Genomic DNA, 20509 nt, shown 5'->3' on the forward strand with positions numbered 1-20509 from the left:
CGCGACACCACGCGACGATGCGTGGCGACCGCGCCGCTCGCGACACGCGACACAACAAGGATCACGACAACTTGAAATCCTCACTTAAAAAGGGGAGTAAACCCAAAAAAAATAGGGTCGTTTTCGACGAGAGCGCAAATGAATTTTTCGAAGCCGATTATATTATTGTTGTGCGAGATGAGTGCGGATACTCCGATGAGGGCGAAGGTGAAGAGTGCTCAGGGTGCGGGTCATGCGAGAGGTACCAGGAGCCGGAGCCCGGGGCCCTCAGCCCGCCGGAGGGGTATAAGGATATGGGGCTGTTCAACCGCGACGGCACGCTGCGGGAGCAGGCCTGGTGGGAGGCGGGCGACGTGGTGCTGGTGGGTGAGCGCTCGGGCACGGTGTTCACGCCGCAGCACCTGCAGCTGTTACGGCGGCTGCAGCGCGAGCGGATGCTGCGCTCCACCATCTGTGCGGACTGCGACGCGCACGCCGCGCTCCACCAGCCGCTCGGTGAGTCACCTCTGTCCTTGCCAAGGACGGGCGGCGAGCGTCGCCCGCTGATCCGGTCGGCCTTGTCGACCGCGGCTGTTCTCGCCGCCCGCCGCTCCTCCACGAGTCATGTTTCTCGTCTTACAATCCTCCAATGGTCGCTAATCCGCGACAGGACGCTCTCCTCACGTTTAGTTACTACTAGGTACGCATCGAGAAGCCGTATGATCGCTATCGTACCTTCCCCATTGAATTGAATTAATACTACCTAGCTACTAAAAACATTACACAGCTGGTGTTAAAAGTTAACAAACACATTTGCAATGCCAATGCGATTGCGTCTACAATGTTTAATGCTTTGCGAACCTTTACATTTGCGTACATAAACCCTCTTTATTATCATAATACTAAAATAACCCACTTACTGTAAGTAATTCAAAAGGCCGAAGCGAAAAATATCCTACTATATGTTGACAATGGAGGGAGTTTGTTTAAATCATAACAATGTTTAAAGCCATTTTAGATCGTTATTAGAACAGAGTGACGCAAGTTGCGCCATGTTTCAAAACAGCTGAGAACCTATTGTCTTCCTGAAGTGAGAGCTCTCAATGGTTTTAGCCTTTTTTCTCATTCACGGTCGAGCGAAGACTCTCAATCTCGACTCGAAGCGACCTGCAGCCAATATCGTTCGATTGGTAAACATCAATGGGTATGCTGAAACAAAAGAAAGCTTCAAATATTTTTATCCGCAAAGAATATGCATCTATCAGTTTCTTTCATTCTGTAACAAAACTGCGGGAATTGAAGGTGTGAATTATTATGAAACTTGACTCATCGTTCATTGGTAATTAAATACAATTGAAACAAATAGGTCCTATTACGAGGAATTACTACTGTACTAACTGGTTGCAGTTAAATATTAGTACTTACCTGCTGCATTTCGTCATTGTTTCATGTTTCATGGAACAATACCGACTAGAACTTTGATAAGTTATTGCTAAGTAGCAAAAGCGATTAGTGGAATAGGAAATATTGGCGGCTATCGAGTTAACTCATCACTACTGCCAGAAGCTATATTGAGAAGAGAATAACAGTCAAAGGAGACTTTATTGAACTATGATATGCAATAATTTCAGCTCGATATTTACAAATCCTATTATTAAGCTTCCAAAAGCCGCTGACATGGTTCATGTAACGATTACGATTATAGTAGTAGAGACCAACATATTAACGTGTCTTCCTAAGCTCAAAGCGGAAGTAAAGGACAGTCTTATAAAGTTATTTCGACAACGTCCCTATCGGGAAACGAACCTGGAGCTCCGGATCATGAGCTGTATGCTCTAACCACTAGACCATGGAGGCCGTTCAGATTACAATGCTTCCATCAAAGTTTCATTTTAGGCCAACCGCTCGTAGATGTGCGTTAAACATGTTTATGGTACTTTAGCCATACATAAACTGCCTATATACGTCCCACTGCTGGGCACAGGCCTCCCCTCAATCAACCGGAGGGGGTACGGAGCATACTCCACCACGCTGCTCCAATGGGGTTGGTGGAGGTGTTTTTACGGCTAATAGCCGGGACTAACGGCTTAACGTGCCCTCCGAAGCACGGAATCATCTTACTTTTTCGGACAATCAGGTGATTCAAGCCTGAAAAGTCCTTACCAAACAAAGGAGAGTCTCACAAAGTGATTTCGACAATTTCCCCATGGGGAATCGAACCCGGACCTCCAGATCGTGAGCCTAACGCTCTAACCACTAGACCACGGAGGCTGTTTGACTTTAGCCATATAAATATTATAATGACATGATCATGATCATTAGCATAGAAAATCTTACTCCGAGCACTCAGTTTATTCTCGAGTAATGCTTTAAAAAGGATACGCTCATCGCTTATTTATGCGCCTTCAAGCTTTGTTAGCTAAACCAAGGATCTAAGTAGGTAGATTTTGAGTAGAAGGGAATTTTATATTTGCCCAGTTTTTAAATCATAGATATATAAACTTATACATACTTATAAGCAAGGACTAAATTGTGTGTCACCCTACTGTTGTGAGGCGGCTACAAATACGTTGTCTTTCACAACCCGTTTTTCATTCCTCCTCACAATGTCTTTATTTAAAAAAAAAAACACTGTCGCAGCACGGCTATAGCGTGGACACAGCATAGAGCAACACGGACCTCCGCGGGGCATAGTAATGAAAAATTACTTAGCTTTGAACTGTGGCTTTCAAGCTACAATAAAAGAGGTTCTATTACAGAGATAAAGTCTTGAAATGATAGTTTTTTATGACATTCACGTCATGGATTGTAATATAACTCAAGTGTCAAAAAATTATTCCAATTTTTAAGAACTATAACTAAACGATTATTTTGAATGCCATAAACCATAAAGTTGAAGTTGATTATTTTGAAATGAACATTTTGACTTTCACTTTGAAAAATACTTTAAGAAGACTTCAAAAACGGCAATTCCATGTGACAAATCATCTACCAACAGCTAAAGACAAAAAGGAAAATACAGTTAAGAAGTACAGTCCGTTTTGTTTGGACCCGATCATATCACCACACCCACAAACCATCAGGGAGCACGATAACTGTCGAAGACAAAGGCTCTATGAGTTCGGGTTGTACGTGGCGGCATGTATGCCTAGGTTCGTGCAGAAGGTGCAGATGCAGCATACAGACGAGTTGGAGATCCTGGTGTGTCCGGACGGTATGTTCCCTGTGCAGAGCTTCATGGCGTACCACCAGCACGCGTGCTTCGGCGCGTTGTCTTCCGCCACCGCTATCGACGTGCCCAGCCGTCAGTACCGCTTCGAACTATCCTACAATATCCTCAGCCTGAGGTTCGGCGAGCGCGCGCGAGTCAAGTCATACACTGACGAGTTGACTCCGATGCACTCCGCCTACTCCCTCTGGAATGTTTGCAACGTGTTTGAAAGGGAAATCTATGACATGTTCGGTATTATATTCATGCACCATCCGGATTTGAGGAGAATCCTCACAGACTACGGCTTCAATGGTCATCCGTTGAGGAAGGACTTCCCTTTGGTGGGTTACACGGAGGTTAGATACGACGACGAGTTGAAGAAACTGGTGTACGAACCTGTGGAGTTCGCTGCGGAAATGCGAAACTATCAGCTTAATTCTCCCTGGACGTACTACAACAAATTCCACAAAGGGTATAGCAGTCCACTGCCCCCGCCGCCTGATAAAAAATAAATAAACCTTCGGAGGTGATGCTTCTAGGATGTCTAGACGTCAGCACAATTATTGGCGATAGTTTCTCGTTATTTGATTATTCATGGCTTACTCAAGTTTCTCTATGTGATTGCTTGGCGAAATGATTTATATTATTATTAAATCGCATGTTCAAATATTGATTATTTTGTGCTTTATCTATATTCAGTTGGACGTCTTTACCAATTTTCGTTATTTCGATTACTCGTTATCCGATTTAACAAAATAGCTACCCGAATGTCATTGCAATCAATGCTGAACGTTAGGTTATTTCCATATACTCCTCTTTATTATTTCCGGGATATTATTATTAAGTATGTATGCTCTTCACGTTCGTTTTTCTGCCTACTTGACTTAATAAAGTTGTACTGAATTACCCCCAGCCCAGATATAGCTCAGCTAACGTACTGCTATTGTTAAGTAATTCTACATACTGAAGTATTCAAAGCAGCAGTTTTCGCGAACTGCTCTGAGTATTGGATGCTTCATACAATTGAATTTTGGATCCCAGACTGATTTGAGCAGCGGCGTCGATGGTGTCGGTGAACTTGTGGGGTAAGGTGACCGTGTCGCCAGGGTAACGCACTCTGTAATGTCGGCGGATTGCATTCCAAATCCCAATCTTTCCAATGAAGAATTGCTGACAGGTCTGTCTTTATGAGTTCTTGCCTAATCGCGGGATAATTCGGCTTGCGAGACAAAATCAATTGAGCTATGCTACGCTTTACTAAGGCTTAAAGATAGGGGTTTCAATCAAAATTGCCGAGCATCGCTCGTCGCAGACTGTATCCTTACGCTCGCTGCCTCAAGGAACGTCTTTTATTTCTTTCCATTAATCTTGCTCAACTTAGCCATCGAGATTTCTTTGTCTACCTATTCATCTGACAAAAAACTTTCGAATGGGGAATGATAATATATATGTTCCATCTAAGTTAGCTTTTTTATTCCCATTTGATTATTATGGTAAAACGATATTCTAATCCAATTTGCTTTCCATGTTTCTTAAATAATACTCTAATAAGTATTATGCTATTATTGTGTCTGTTTTGTTGATTAGTACATTATATATACGCTTTACCTACTTACGATAAAAACTAAAAGCACTGTTGAGTGTTGACCAATTTTGACAGTTCTCCAATACATTAAAATTCGTGATAAATTGCTATGAGTAAAATGTGGTGCAACGTGGAGTGTATCCCGTCTGAAGGATGTTACGAAAAAGAGAAACAGCCATTAGTTGGAAAAAGACAGTTTTGATTGGAATTAAGGTTTTCTAAGTTTTCTTATTTCCGATCTTTAGGGAATAAATATACACCAGTTAAATGCTGCGCAAATGGTTACAGCGTAAAAATATAACCGAAAAAATATGTTTCTTTAATCAAATAGAGCGGAGAAATTGGTAGTTTTTATCCTCAGATGCATCACAAGTCGTATTGGTATTATGTGCTTTGAGACTATCACAAGAAATAACAACAAAGCATCTCGCCTGCTATCCCCGAATAACTAGGCAGATGTATATGGTACATCCATTTCTACCCCGAAAAATCACAATATAATAGTTATTACCTATATGGACATATGACTACGGATATAATGAACTGAAATGAAGGAGAAATATTTTCTTTTTTCATATTTTTTAGCTTTTAGAGCGCGATTTTTCCGTAGTATTCGTTTTTAAACTTATTTTTGTAAGAGATTTATTTATATGAATTGCCTTCATATTGCATTTTGTTAAGGTCATACGGGTTACCATTTATATACTACGAATCAGGCTAAACGTACTATCTATTTCTCGGCAATTAATCAACTATGGAATGGGGACAGCGAGGAACCAAATAAAGAAAGCGACTAAGTACATGCAGATTAACGTTGCTTCAAATAGAACTGCGCGACAGAAGACATTATTCGACACTTTTCCTGAATATTCATACTATATAAGTAATATTAAACTCCAATGTAATTCCGTCTGTCTGTTACTTTTTTACGCGTAACCGATTTAAATGAAATTCGCTTAGGCGATAGCTTGAGATCCAGAAAAGAACATAGGATAGTTTTTATCTGCGAAATCATCTCTTAAAAAGATGAAAAGGGGCTGAGAAGGATGTTCCGCGCGTTACAACCAACATCCACGCGGACGAAGTTCCGAGCGGGAAGTTAGATACATAAATTCCTGAAAAAGATACGTCGTCGCCTGTCGTTAGCACAAAATGGCAGACCATAAGGATTATGGGCCTGTTTTATCACTTGTTACTTTTACACAGAATAGATAAGGTCGATTAACCTACTAACAGTTATTTTATCAGTCATGTTCTGAATAGGTAAGCTATCAGATATTTCATCAGGTAGATGCGAGCCAAACCTTTGAAACCTCGCTTGAAAATTCAAACAAAGATGATTTAAGTACCTACGTACACTAAGAGAATATTTAAAGTAAATATAAAAAATAAAACCGAAGGAAAATGGGAACTCGCGAATAGTTTTACAGTCGCCATAACGAATAAAAATCAAACCGGCGCAGTTATTCAGTTGGAAAAAGTATGATAGCTTGCCAACTTAACATGCTTTTATATTATACGTAGTATTTTCAATATCTGTAAAGGTTTATCCGACCGTTATAATTATATAAAATAAAGTTTACCAAGGATTTCTACACTCTGTAAGACATTTCAAAGTCGCAAGCAGTAGACGCTATCTTGATGAACTAAATACATAATTTCGTTGACAAAATACGACTACGCTACGCGGAGCGTGGTTATTTCTGTTTCTAAAGCCTGACTTAACTTACTGCAAAGTGCGCATTTTGGAAATGCAGTTTGTCTCGTTTTCGTAGGGAGCTCATTTTAATTTTAATATTTCAAAGCTCTATTAATTTCATTACAGCATTTTATGAATGTTTTTCTGATAGACATGTTTGCTGCAGGTACTAAGGACTTTATTAGAAGAAGCTAAGCATATATTTTTGATCGTGTATGCTATACATTTGATGACTAAGCGATCTGACAGACATACATATTTATGTGTTACTATAGCTCGTAATTTCTAATGGGATGATAATATTGGCATCTAATAGAAAAGAAAGAATAGATAGAGAGATAAAGAGATAGATATAAATAGATGGAGAGAATTAACTGTGTAGTGACAGATACCTATTTTCCGCTGACGGCCAGTCGATCACAATAGAATGGACGCGATTCTTATAACTTCAGAATGTTCAGGACTATAAGCAGCATCGAATATGCAGTCTTTCTGCCACTGGCTATGTATGCATAGCCCGTTATTCACTTGTTCTATAGAAGTACCACGTTATGCTAAGTAATACCTGTGTGGATTTTACTCTGTAAGAAAATTCTTGGCGTAAAAGTTGTTTCCTTGACAATATTCCTTAGTGAGAGTTTTCTTTGACATTGAAGCGTAGTGTGTTACCATAGTATTACAGGCTAAAGTGGGTGTATTGAGAGCATACGAGTAGTATGCCCTAGAAACGCGGGACACTGTAAACTGACGTAGTGAAGCGATGCAAACGAGCGTGCGTGCAACCTTGGTGCGCGTTTAGGGCTAATCGTCACATTTAACGCTAGGGTTGCTGTACTTATTTTATCTATTTAATTATTTCGAGGAAGACTTACGACCATAAACATTACTTCTACAACTAGTGACCCTGTGCCATGCGTTAATTCGTGTCCGATGTCTAAGTGCGGACCACGGAAAGAAGTGGGAAGGGCCAAGTGAGCGTGAAACGCGCAAAGTATGAGCAAATAGTTCATACTTACTTTCACTTTGCAAATAAACTTTACGACTCACGGAGTTCCACGATAGTATATTAAAAGGTCGTCTTGTGCATGAAAACAAAACAAATATCGAAGGAGATCCCTCCTTATCACAGGGAAGCTAAAAACCTTAGTACGATCGGCTATTTAACCAAAAAATGCATCTTATGAAAAGTAATGATAAAATTGCAGCCTATCTCAAGCTCTCTCTAAAGTATACATTGCCGGTAAAGTGGCTATGGAATTTGAGAAGCAGTAGAGCTACCGTAGTAGTGTTTGCAGAAGTAGAGACAAAAGAGTAGGGTTGAACCGGCGACAGCGGTTCTCATATAAAATGTGTGGATGAATCCTCTTTCTTCTATTCTATGGTACGGACAGACAGACACATCGACATATGGCATTAGATAAAAGTCAGTGAACCAGTATGAGAAATGAAAACAAGTAGGCACTTAATTAAAGTTGACTATGGAGTCAATTTTTATTTAAAATTGCGTTGTTTGTTTTATAAACACAGCCCTATAATTCTTAAGCATGAATGAATTGGCTGTTAACAAGTGCTTATTAGGGCCAATTTTTATTTGTTTTATTGCTTGGAATAACCCGGTGCTAATGAAACAATTATGTTTTCCAAACGTTTATTTAGATAAATATAAAGTCAACAGTTATGGGCTAGTAGTAGAATATGTCGCTTGTATTTAGAAGATCGCATATATGTTCAGGGGCCTTAATTTTCTTGTCGGTCTTTTGATAATAAGTATTCCGAAATAGAAATAAGTACTTAATTCTTTCTTTCTTTCAAATACTGAAAAGGCATAAAATAGGTTAAATTATCTAAATGTATAAAAGGAGTAACTGACTGACTCACTGACTGACATATCATCGCACAGCCTAAACGGCTAAACGTAGGCACTTGAAATTTGGAAGGGATGTAGCTTAGGTGCCGTAGAGGTGCACTAAGAAAGCAATTCCCGAAATGAATTATTAGTGGTAAACTTAAAGCTTAGTTGCAACAGGATATTGCAAATTTCCCACGGAAACGGGAGTTAGCGGAAAAAAACATTTGTTAGAAAAAATCTAAACCGCGTAAGATATGAGTAGATGTGTTCAATCTAGCATGCATGCATACCTTAGTAAATATAAAGTTTAGTTATGGCTGTATTTTGAAAAATGGGAGTTAGCAGGAAAAAAATGTTGTATGAAAAAATCTAAACTGCATAAGTTAGATGCTTGAAATTTGACATGCACTCCCACACACATAAAGATCTCTCTTTTATAACACGCCACGCGGACGAAGTTGCGGGCAAAAGCTAGTACATTATAAGTAAGTACATTGAAAAGACATACAATTCTGCTGATCATCCTGCATATCGTTCAAATATCAGAGAACGAATATTTCTATTTTTGAGGCTACAATATGTCCGAACGCAATAGTTTTCAAATTGAACATCGAGTATCGGCCGCTCCTCTCTCTAAAACTTAGACTACTCGGCAATTTATTATTTTGCAAAATAAAAATCTGCTGACACTAATATTGAGCTTGGCAATGTGAAGATTTTGTTCACACCATAAATATTTTCTTTATTGTAAAACAGAGACAAGGGGGTTAAAATGGCCACATTGAAGCAATTCATCTAAGAAAGCACTATTGCTATCTTATTGCGTCGATGTGGCCATTTTAACCCCGGAGTGCTACATGAATTTTCTTAAGTTTATTAGGTACGTAATCATTCACTTAGATTTTAAAGTCAGTAATATTTAGAATTTGAGCAAGTCCGTTCTGAAAGTCTAGCCAAAGTGTGTTAGTGTTCGTAATGCCAAACAAAAAGATAAGGAGATGCATGGCATTGGATGGGCGACCCTACCGGCACTTCTGTGTGCACACAAAGTCAGTATTTGCTCTACAATACAAAATATTGAGTTCTATGTTTAGAGTACCTACGATAATATCTACATAAGATCATCCCATTGGGAAACCAGAGACCACGGAATTCTACTTACTTCGAACCTGAAACATCACTTTCGTTTCTTCAACTCTCATCAATAACTTCATGCATGCTTACGGTTTAGAGTATACGTTCCTGACGGCCGGTTTACTCTAGCAATAGAGGCGGCGAACCAGCTGGCAACAACAAACACTTCAGAACACCGCAACCGACCGCGTGGTCGACGATTTCCCTCATTCAGCGCTTATCGCTATCGACCCACAAATATTATCTTCTCAGACGACGCCCTGAGCCGAGGTCAACGAGACCAACTGGGCACCCTCAGGGCTGTCGTCTTAAATTTTGTGCCGGTAAGAGCCCTCAGCGCTGCCCATTTGTCCAGCCTAGTAGTCAATGCTATTTGCGGCAAATCTACTATAAGTAAGTGTTATATTATGAACTTTAAGTGCGTACTTACAAACAACAATTACAACTATGGTGCCTACCTAGTAAAACTTCTAAGCTCGAACAATGACTTTTTATTTAAAAAAATACGTTTTATAATATTTGTTTTTGATACTAAAAATGAGTGCAGTAGAGCTAAAGTCCGCGTTGCTCTATGGGCCCATTCCTACATAGATCCCCCTCATGTACCGCAGCGAAAAGCGTTTCCGGCCTTGAACACTCCAGTATCGCTTCCTATATACACACCTAATTGGAATATCCGCAGAGCGCATAACCATACATGTAAAATAACATATGGAAAGCCTTTTCCATATAAATAAAAACAAAAACATTAGGGACTTTTCAGGTTAGGTTCCCTAAATAAATATAGGTGTTACTATACAGATTAACGTAGTAAATACCTATGTTATCATTGCTCCCATACATTCATGTACCCACTTTAGAACCCTGTCGCACTATCATATTTGACATTTAATGAGACTTACGGTTTAATTTGTCAAAAAAGTTAATGTGACATGGTTTCTAAGTGTATACATATTAGTACTCGTGACCGTACATAATTAATCCAACAATATATTGTAATGGCAGAGGCATAAATAAATATTACTTGATATTTGGATCGGATTTATATAGAATTATGTTGCTACCTTTATAGCTTCTCTTTATTTTGATCAGAATAATAATGGGCGGAAGATGTAATTATGCCTGGGTGTATTAAGAAGGTTCGCCATTTATACCAATAAACAAAGATAAAAGATGCATAGGTCTGGTATCCCTGGAATTAGAAGGTTAAAAGAACCCAACACTGTACAGCGCCATTATATACTTTTTTTGCGAAACGTAGCCTGGAAAGCCTCATTGTTTATTCACAATATTTCCAATACCGCTTGAATTAACGAATGGTTGTTTCCGTTACATGTTGTTCATTTATTAATCCTCTTACGATTCGTATGCAATTGCACAGTTTACACCACAATGGTGTTGATAGCTGCTCGCAATTTGGTTAAACACATCTACTTAAAATACATTCAGTTCCATACTTTTGCAACGAAAAATTCCACTATGGAAATTAAAATAATTAAAAAAAAAAACATAATAATTTACATGAATTTTCCGACAGGAAATTCCACTTGATATCAACTCAGAATCATCGTCTGTGTCATCCTCCTCAGGGTGTCACTAACACCTATACCTACTTGTATGGCTACCAGTATGTACTTGTATAGGGTGTAAGTAACATCGTAACGAATATTGAGAGGGATGATTCAGCTCATTATTCTGAGTTAATATCAATAAAGTATAGAAATAAAAATAATTTAAAAAACTAAAAAAAAAACATGAATTTTGCGATGGTAAATTCCACTTGATATCAACTCAGAATAATAATTATGGTCTGAATCATCCCCTTCAGTATTCATTACGACGTCACTAACACCCTGATATGAACTCGTGCACATCAAAATTGATTGTAAAACACTTTACTTACAACACCACTTGTTAATAATATTGGCTTGGCAGTAGTAGCGAGTATGAACGAGTATTGCGAGGAATGAGCATTATAGGATAGTGTTCATTTGAGAATGTTTGATCATTATGAGGGCCTCAATGTGGGCGATTGGCGGAACACCTGTCACCATACTGGAATTTATGTACTGTTACCAAATACTTACAATAAAAACCTGTGTATACTTAATGTTGTAAAAAGCTGTTGACATTACTTAAATTACTTTTAATCACAAATAGGTATTTGGCAACAGACCAAAATTCCAGTAGGTACTGGAGGGTTAAAAATGCTACATCGAAGCAATTCAACTAAAAAAGCAACATTGCAAAATGACAAGAGTCTTGAGTAAAGAGGCAATGCAAACATTAATGTCCAATAGTAATATTGTGATGGTATAGCATGAACCTTTTATGATATACTTAGTTAGAACTTATAATTTGTGAGACGTTTTTGATACCCTAGTTATAACGAAACCTAAACCTCTGAGGGCTTAGTCAAAATGATATTCGCTAACGAACTGAAATAATAGGTAACTATGGGGATGAACATAATTTTATGAAATGGCACATCTATTTCCATTTCGTTCTATTACGAGAATCATTTTCGAAGTAGCTTCTAGAAGTTTTCGTTTTAACGAAGAATTTCAAAACAGGAGGTACACTTAGGTATCTATTCTGTTGTCTGAGATTATCGCCGTTGATAATTAGGTTGGTATGGTACCGGATTATTTATCTCTCGCAGTGTGGTTTGTTATTTATGCAATGTCAGTTGCCAGGGCATTCGAGGGTATAGCGGGACTGTAGCCAAAGGGAATACATGTTCCGCTGGATAATCAGGTCAAGGTGACAGGCTCACAAATTACGCATGTTATTTTTATTTCTTACTTAAGTATAATGTTATGTAGGAAAGTGAGAATGCTATGTAAGGATAATGAATGTGAATTTGATTGTTTATGGTATGAAAGGAGGATGGTTAATGAAAGGGACGTAAGGCAGTTTTAAAAAGTAAGAAAGGCGAGTCTTTGGTGCGATGTCGGTCGGGTGGGGGGTTTTTGGTTTTAATATAAGGTGTGAGTAAAATAAAAGGAGTAAAATATATCCTGTGTTATTTCTATATCCCACGGTTATGTTATTTATTTCTTGTATTGGGTTGGTGGACGGTTCTCCCTTGGGTTTAAAAGGCCACATTGAATAAATCCATCTGAAAAGCAATATTGTAATTTGACATTTGTGCATGTGAAAGTAAGTGCGCATTGTCAACAATGAATGTCAAAATAAAATTGTTCGGATTAGTGATCGCTTTGGTAAAAATCGGTCCTGTTAAATCTTCAGGTTAGATAAACGGAAGAATCTATCCTGCCACTGTCTTTATATATGTATATTTCCTGTGTGCCCGGTATCTGCCAAGCCAATTCATGACCATTGCACTAAAGTTTTATAGAAAGCCTATTATATTTTTGATTGCGGATACCGGTGATTACCATACATGTGGATCTAGAAGGGAGATATACCATGTACTAATATGTGGCTCTTCGCTACTCTCCCGGCAATTTTTAGCCGCCTAAGCTAATGGGAACCAGGAAAATGTTCTGTTGGTTCATACAGCGAACAGAACTATCTGTAATGCGAATTCGTACTATCAATAGGTACCTGTACCACTTACTTCCTAACTAAAAGCGATAACGAACATAATACTAGTTAAAACTGACGTGATCCTGTTCGGTGCAAATACTTTTAATTTCAAATACTTAGCAATTATACTTAAGGTTTTTCTTATTATTTGGCAACAGACCTAAATTCCAGTACTGGGGGATTAAAAAGGGCACATCAAAGCAATTCATCTAAAAAGCTATATTGTTATATGACATATGTGTGCATTGCGCACTTAGTTTACCTTTAAATGCGTTAATGTCAAATTGCAATATTGCTTCTTTAGATGAATTGCTTCGATGTGGCACTTTTAACTTCCATGAGTGCTAATTCGTACTATCAGTAGGTACCTGCACCACTTACTTCCTAACTAAAACCGATAACGAACATAAAGCTAGTTAAAACTGACGTGATCCTGTCCGGTGCACGAAATCCGTTTGCAACTCATGTCAGAGCCACTATGATTGGCTGTTTGACCCCTACATAACTAAAACAGCGGGTGTTTCACCCATTAATAGGATACAAGCATTTAGTTAAACATTGATCCCGCGGATGCATCCTCGCTAATTGATTATTGGCTGGCAGAGCGCTACCGGCAAATATTGTCATCACCATGATTCGATATCGCATTGATATGCCAGTATTGGACCACATGTTTTAAGAATTTCGACGTAAGTATGATATTTTTTTGATAACGTCATAACTCATTAAAAGTATACAAATTCTATAGAAGTGGAGTCAATGAAGGGTTTCACGTCTAACTTGCCAAGGTCAGGATTTTTATTTTGTAGGGCTAGTTTATATATATAATTTAAAATCATTATTTTTTAATAACTTGATGTAAATCCGCTACAATAATGCATATTTTGTACTCGAGGTATCAAATATGATTCAAAAGATATAGCCTTTTAAAGTTTGAACCTTGAGACCCTCTTATAGACAAACGGACAGACGCAAAAACGCGGAAGCCGTCTCTGTACAGACCAGAAAAGTACTTTAAATCCATTTTTCGTTTGAATAAAAAAAACACAAACATTTTTTTTATTACTTAAATCGCAATATTTATTTGTGCCACTTAAGGTGTTTCTGATTTCAAATGATATAAAAAACTGCGCTTACAAAAGAAAAAGTCATCAAAATCGGACCTGTTCCTGGCAAATTAGAAGTTAGGAAGCTCCGGCTTTATTGACTCCACTATAGATACATGTTAACGTTTCGTAAAAGTATAATCTCTATATTCAAATCGGTAATTGTTTCCATTCGAATCGACTCGCGCCTCGCGTTGTTAGGCAACTTGTGGCAAGTCGCTTACTCGGCCTGAGACCACAGGATTTTTATAATTTGACCGACGGGAATGGAGTTCTTTCCCAATCTATTTTGCCTTTCATTCTGGTTCTGGATCATGCAACTGTGTTTGTTTGTTATCGAATTAAAAGAATAATTAACCTTATCAAACGCACTTAAATATTGACAATTGATAAATTAGCAATGAATATTGAAACGAGAAGTAAGTACCTAAACTATACGTACTTATGTCCGTAAAAAAATATCTCTCTCCGAGAAACTGTAAAACGACATACTCTAGATTAAAATTCCAGATTAAATTAAATAAATTCATCTTTTTGGGGTTATGTTTATGTTTTTACAATAAAATACCAGACAGTATTTTGAATTTGCCAGAAAATGAATTTAAATCTTATGTGAAGTTTCCTTTATGTAAAAAAGCTTATTAAAAGATTAATTTATGATAAGTCTTTGCTTAATAGCAGGCATAACAATGATATTAATGCGTTCCTCTAGTTATTAAATAACTTTTAATGTAAGTACATTTACATTGATTTAAAAGATGTATTGCTGTTGGAGTTTCTTGTCATTTCTTCGCCTCAGCCATAACACCTTGCGAAATGACGTCATTAGATTCAAAAATATTAATCTTCAACAAGTTTATCTACGATAATAAATTATTAAGTACGTTGAGTAATTAAGTCTGTTTTTTGATTTCCTACACGTTTATTGTATTAATATATAATTGGCAACTAATGAGCATATTATTTGGAGCAATTTCCTCTACACGGTAGGATAATACAATTCGATTTTCACAAGTAAACATCGTTCGTGCGTGAAGGGCACTTCTATAAATAATAAGCACTTAGTTAATGCCATAATATTATTGATACACCCTTTAATATACTTACCTAATATTAATATGCTTAATATATATATATTTATATGCTTAATGTTTGTACATGTATAATATAATACACAAGGTATATTTACAAAAATATAGTAGGTACTTACTTGTGTCTTAAGATACGTACTTATACATAATTTACATACGATTTAGTACCTACATACGCACCACGCGGAGTAATCAGAAGATTTGCGGACACTTTTGATACTTTTGTGCCCTACAGGATCCATGTTTTAGTTCCTATGCCTATGTAACACCCCATTGTACTACATGGAATGCAATAAATATTTGAATTTGAAGTTCCAAAATAAATAAATAATACGTAATGGTGGTTGCATCTGTATAATTTCTATCATCTTTTTAGATACTATGTGATCCCCCAGTCACTCGCTGCCACATAATAAGGAAAATAAGGAGTAATACTACATATAAGTAAGTATACCACTTACTTATATGTAGTATTACTCCTTATTATATGCTTATATATTGAGGAAATAGGTAATGAGATTGGTATAAATTGGTTTCTTGTAATATTAATTGGGAGCGGAAAATAAAAGGCCGTGTTTCGTCGCCATTTCATCTCGGTTTTCATTTTTATGCTGGCGTTGATTAATAGCGACATCTGTTAAGTTTTTTAAATACTTTAACGTAGCATAAACAGCCTATACTATACACAGGCCTCCCCTCAATCAACCGGAGGGGGTATGAAGCACATTACACCATGCTGCTCCATTTTGGGTCGGTGGAGGTGTTTTTACGGCTAATAGTTGGGACCAACGGCTTAACGTGCCCTCCGAAGCATGGAATCATCTTACTTTTTTCAGACAATCAGAAATGTCCTTACCAAACAAAGGACAGTCTCACAAAGTGGGAACTTTATAATATATTTTCAAATAATCTTGAATTATTGACATAAAACGAATGAATGAAACGGACTAATTAGTTCCTAAATTACGCGCTAGATGGCGCTTGTCCATTATCTTTCAAAAGAGTGAGCGTAGCAAGTTTGCTACGATTTATCATCGTCCAGAATCTGCCGTAAAATATAATATTCAATGAATATCAATCAATTAATTAGATTCACAATATTTTGTTCTAACTAATAGTAAATAGTTTTAGTGTCAAGGGACATTCATTTCTTGTCAGTGTAGTCACTATCTATTAAATAGAGTTGTCAATTATAATAATTGATGACTTCCCAAATTTCCGTTGTAAGTGGGTGGGGTTCTGGTTATTTCTTGTTCGATCCGGGTAAATACTTTCACATAACGATGCGTTAAGTAAGTTGCTGTTCTTTCGAGTTTTTAAGGTCTTTACGCGTCGAAAGCACACAGAAGCGGTATTGCGAACGTTCCGGACTGACGAGATGGGGTGGGTTGAGTATACCTAAGAAATCAGAAGATAACTTGACGTGACTTATTGTAGATTTGCTGCAGATGGCATTAACTATTTGGCCGGACAAATAGGGAGCGCTGAAGGCTCTCATCCAGTTGCGAACCTCTGCTCAGGACGTTCTTTAGGAGGAAAAATATTTGAAAGAATTAATTGACCCTAGCGGGTCGATAGCGATAAGCGCTGATGGAGGGAAATCGTCGACCATGCTGGCGGGGTCGTTATCGGGGTCATGAAGTGTTTGGTGTCGCGAGTTGATTGGCTGCCTCTTTGGCTAGAGTGAAGTCATCAGTGTAGATTGTCGATTCCATGTAAACCAACAACAATCAAGCAACAATTATTTTATATATGCTTTTGCCATTATTTTGGAATAATTATGTACCGGAGTAATGAGGAAAATAGGTAATTATTACATTAAAGCTGTATAAGATAAATTTTTGGTGAATATAGCCTGGAAAGTCCCTCATTGAATTCGATAAGAAGGTAGTACGCGTTTGACATATTGGGTCCTTTTGAACACCAACACAGGTGGGTTTACCTACGCTTCCCTTCATTTCCAAGAATTCATAGAATATACTGGATATTGGAATGCGATTGTTTTAACGAAATGAACTGGTTTTCGACGAGGTATTTTTTTGTTTGCTCATAGTTTGCAAATAATATTAAGTAATTACACGTACACATCATATTAATGCTGGAACTTCCAAACTGTTCTGATAGCCACAATGCAATTTTGAGACTTTTTAGTAGAATAAAAATGTTATATTGTAGCCTGTAGTATTTGTAAGTCGGTAGTATTATTAAACTACCGCGGTAGTATTATTCTATTGAATAATACAAAGAATACAGTAGTATTGTAGTAGTATTAAGCTCTAGACAATAGAGGATCAATACGGTTAACACCGTGTTGTTGATTTACGACCGTTTTCAATAACTTTACAGAGATAACCGATAGATAGCTATCTAAGATAATTGGTAACCTTCAATCTATCCTTAGTTGGCGTTTCACAATCTCGGATACCTGTTATCCATTTCTCTCGACCACAGGGTCAAAGGTTATCAGAACACAATAAGTCAAATGTGTCAAAAGATACTTTAGTGAGCGAAAAGCACAGATAGATTATGATACTTACTGTAAGGTTTTCTGGCAGTGAAACATTTAAAATTTTAGTAAACATTATACGTTTAGTGAGCGTCAGGGTCTGGGTTCGATTCCCGATGGGGGCATTGTCGAAATCACTCTGTGAGACTGTCGTTTGTTCGCTAAGGATTTTTAAAGAAGGCTTGAATTACCTGATTGTCCGAAAAAGTAAAACGAAGAGAGCACGCCGTCAGCCGTAAAAATCAACCCACAGTGGAGCAGCTTGATTGAATGAGGGGAGGCTTGTGCCCAGCAGCGGGACGTATATAGGCTGTTTATATTATGTTAGTAAACATATAAGTGGGTGAATTATATTCTATACCTAGAGCATGTTCTAAAAAACATTCTTCATTTGCGTCTGTAGTCAGTCATTGTTAGCACAAAGTCAATTACAACACAGTTACATTTAAAAACAAATCAAACATTCGTAAGTACTTAGCACAATGTTGTTTAGAATTTCCTCTCCTGAGTTTCAAATTCCTGGAAGCTAGGTGAACTAATGAACTAAGTCATCAATTAATTACTTAACATGGGCATTAGGACACGACGCTAAAGCAAACGACTGGTCTGAACCGGAATTGCAATGCAATATTAAGTTCTAGTCCTTGCACGAGAACAGGTAATCCCGCAATGTATAGACTAATCATGTATCATAGACTAATCAATCACCATACAGGTTTAAAAACTAATAAGTATTATAGATACTTGCCAGACAAAAGGTAGTAATTTTTGCGCTTAAGTTTTTCCGTCAAATTGTAGATTGTAGATTTACCTACTTACCCGGACATCATTTAGTACTGGCACGTGTGTTGCTGACTGTTAAGATATTTATAGTAGACTTTTAAAATGTGCTGAACTGCCTGAATTCAAGTACAAGGAAAAATCAGTCCGACGATAACATGCTTTTTCCATTATCCTGTTTTTCACAGGGTCCACATACCTAACCTGAAGATTTGACAGGTCCGGCTTTTTACAGAAGCGACTGCCTGTCTGATCTTCCAGCCCACGAAGAGAAAACCAGCCCAATACCTACAGGTTAGGTCACATGCCTCCGAGAATGCATTTCTCGGGATTGTGGGTTTCCTCACGATGTTTTCCTTCACCGCTAAGCACGTGATAATCACACACAAATTTGACAATCATTGGTTTAGGCCGGAGCTGGATTCGAAACTACGATCTCAAAGTGAGAGGCAAGCGTTCTACCAACTGGGCAACCACGGTTCCTCATTTTACAAAACGTGTGAACACGAAATTTCTATGTAATTTGCATGAAAAAGCAACTTTTGACGTCACAGAAAAACGTGACGAATAGTCGCACTTATTATTACATTTTTGTTTATTAAAATTCATAAATAAGATAAATAGAAAAAAGAAAACGTTTTTTGTCGCCTTTAGATCTGTGTCTTTTAGTAATCAGGATTTCATAATTTATCTGTGACCTAAGAAACTACACAATTATGTAAAATAAAATATATCTATACAAAAACCCTATTTCTCGAAAGTCAACATGAATTCGTAAACGTTTTTCAAAAAGTGAAATTAAGAACACCGGTTTAGTAATTTACCTTAACAGCCAGCATACACGTCACAATACTTACCCCTAGGTGGCATTTTACTACGGCCTGGAAAGCAGGCCTAGGAAAGTGACACACGTAACGAGAAGGCAGGAACGCGTGAACGTCTGTTGTTCCTTCGAACACAAATCTATTGGCTCTAGGCTATTGCAATTGAATTTCCATCCCATATTCTAAGATCGGAGCAGGCAGGTTGCTGAATTCTGGTGAAGTCTTAAGTAATTGGTGTTGCAGGAGTGTCGAGTTTCATGCATGGCGGTTACATTGAATTTCAATTTTAGTTTCATTTGAGTACTTACCAAAAAAAGTTTGTGTTGTCTTACGAAAGTTTTTGAATACGAGCAAAAAAGTATGTTAAATATTAGATGCTTCGTTATGATATTAGATGCTGTATTATTAGCTATTAACGTATATTTTAACTATTTGTCACAAAATATCAGAGTTTTGGTATCCGTATATGCGCTGATTACAACAATACTGGGGGTATTGTTGCAGCGCGTACACTACGTAAATACAGTGCGCATGCAGCGAGTGTGCTGCTCATTGGCGGTGCATTCGCCAGATTTGTGCGCTACGCAGCCACTCATTGCCTCATCTCGGAAATGACAAAACACGACGGAATGTTTCTTTTCACTTTTCATTTTCTTGTTCTATTGTGTTAACCAATATAACCAAGTTTTGTTAACCAAGATTTAAACCAATATACTTAATAGTAATTAACCACTTTTTAGCATTTAACTGCAACTAACCTCACGTTACAAAATTTGGTAACCATGCCGTCTATACACGTTTTGGGTTTCGATCTAGCTGTTATTACCCACATCTGTAACCTTTTATTTTCGCATGCCATGACTGTTACCTGTTGTGTGTACCTTTTAAATAAATAAATAAAATAAATCTCCCTGAGATAAAAAAAAAATCTATAAGTATCATCGTGCAACGACTGGAAATTCAAACTCAAGGTTGAGTTAATCGATTTGAACTTCGGTAAACCTAGTCGTTGTGAAACTTATAGTTCCTTTTGTATATTTGATAGGGTTCTGTCTGCGGTTGAGACCTTGGAAGATATAAAGCTTTTATAAATTAAAAGTTGTTTTATTAATCATAAATACTTGAGCATTTGATCACATTCTCACGATGTGGCCGACGATGGGACATGGTTACCTAGAAAGTGCCTATAGCTA

General features: G+C 37.6%; 1 protein-coding gene across 3 annotated transcripts in view; it reads left to right on the plus strand.

Annotated features, from left to right (window-relative positions):
* The window catches only part of LOC126380504 (uncharacterized), a 156877-nt gene continuing 136368 nt past the window's right edge, over positions 1 to 20509 (plus strand). For all 3 annotated transcript variants that reach the window (XM_050029960.1, XM_050029961.1, XM_050029962.1), the window contains exon 1: positions 1 to 495. In XM_050029960.1, the coding sequence (XP_049885917.1) occupies positions 18 to 495 (478 nt within the window). In that variant the 5' untranslated portion in view covers positions 1 to 17. The remainder of the gene's footprint in view (positions 496 to 20509) is intronic.

This window comes from Pectinophora gossypiella, chromosome Z (genome assembly GCF_024362695.1).
Source record: "Pectinophora gossypiella chromosome Z, ilPecGoss1.1, whole genome shotgun sequence".
Lineage (NCBI taxonomy): Eukaryota > Metazoa > Arthropoda > Insecta > Lepidoptera > Gelechiidae > Pectinophora > Pectinophora gossypiella.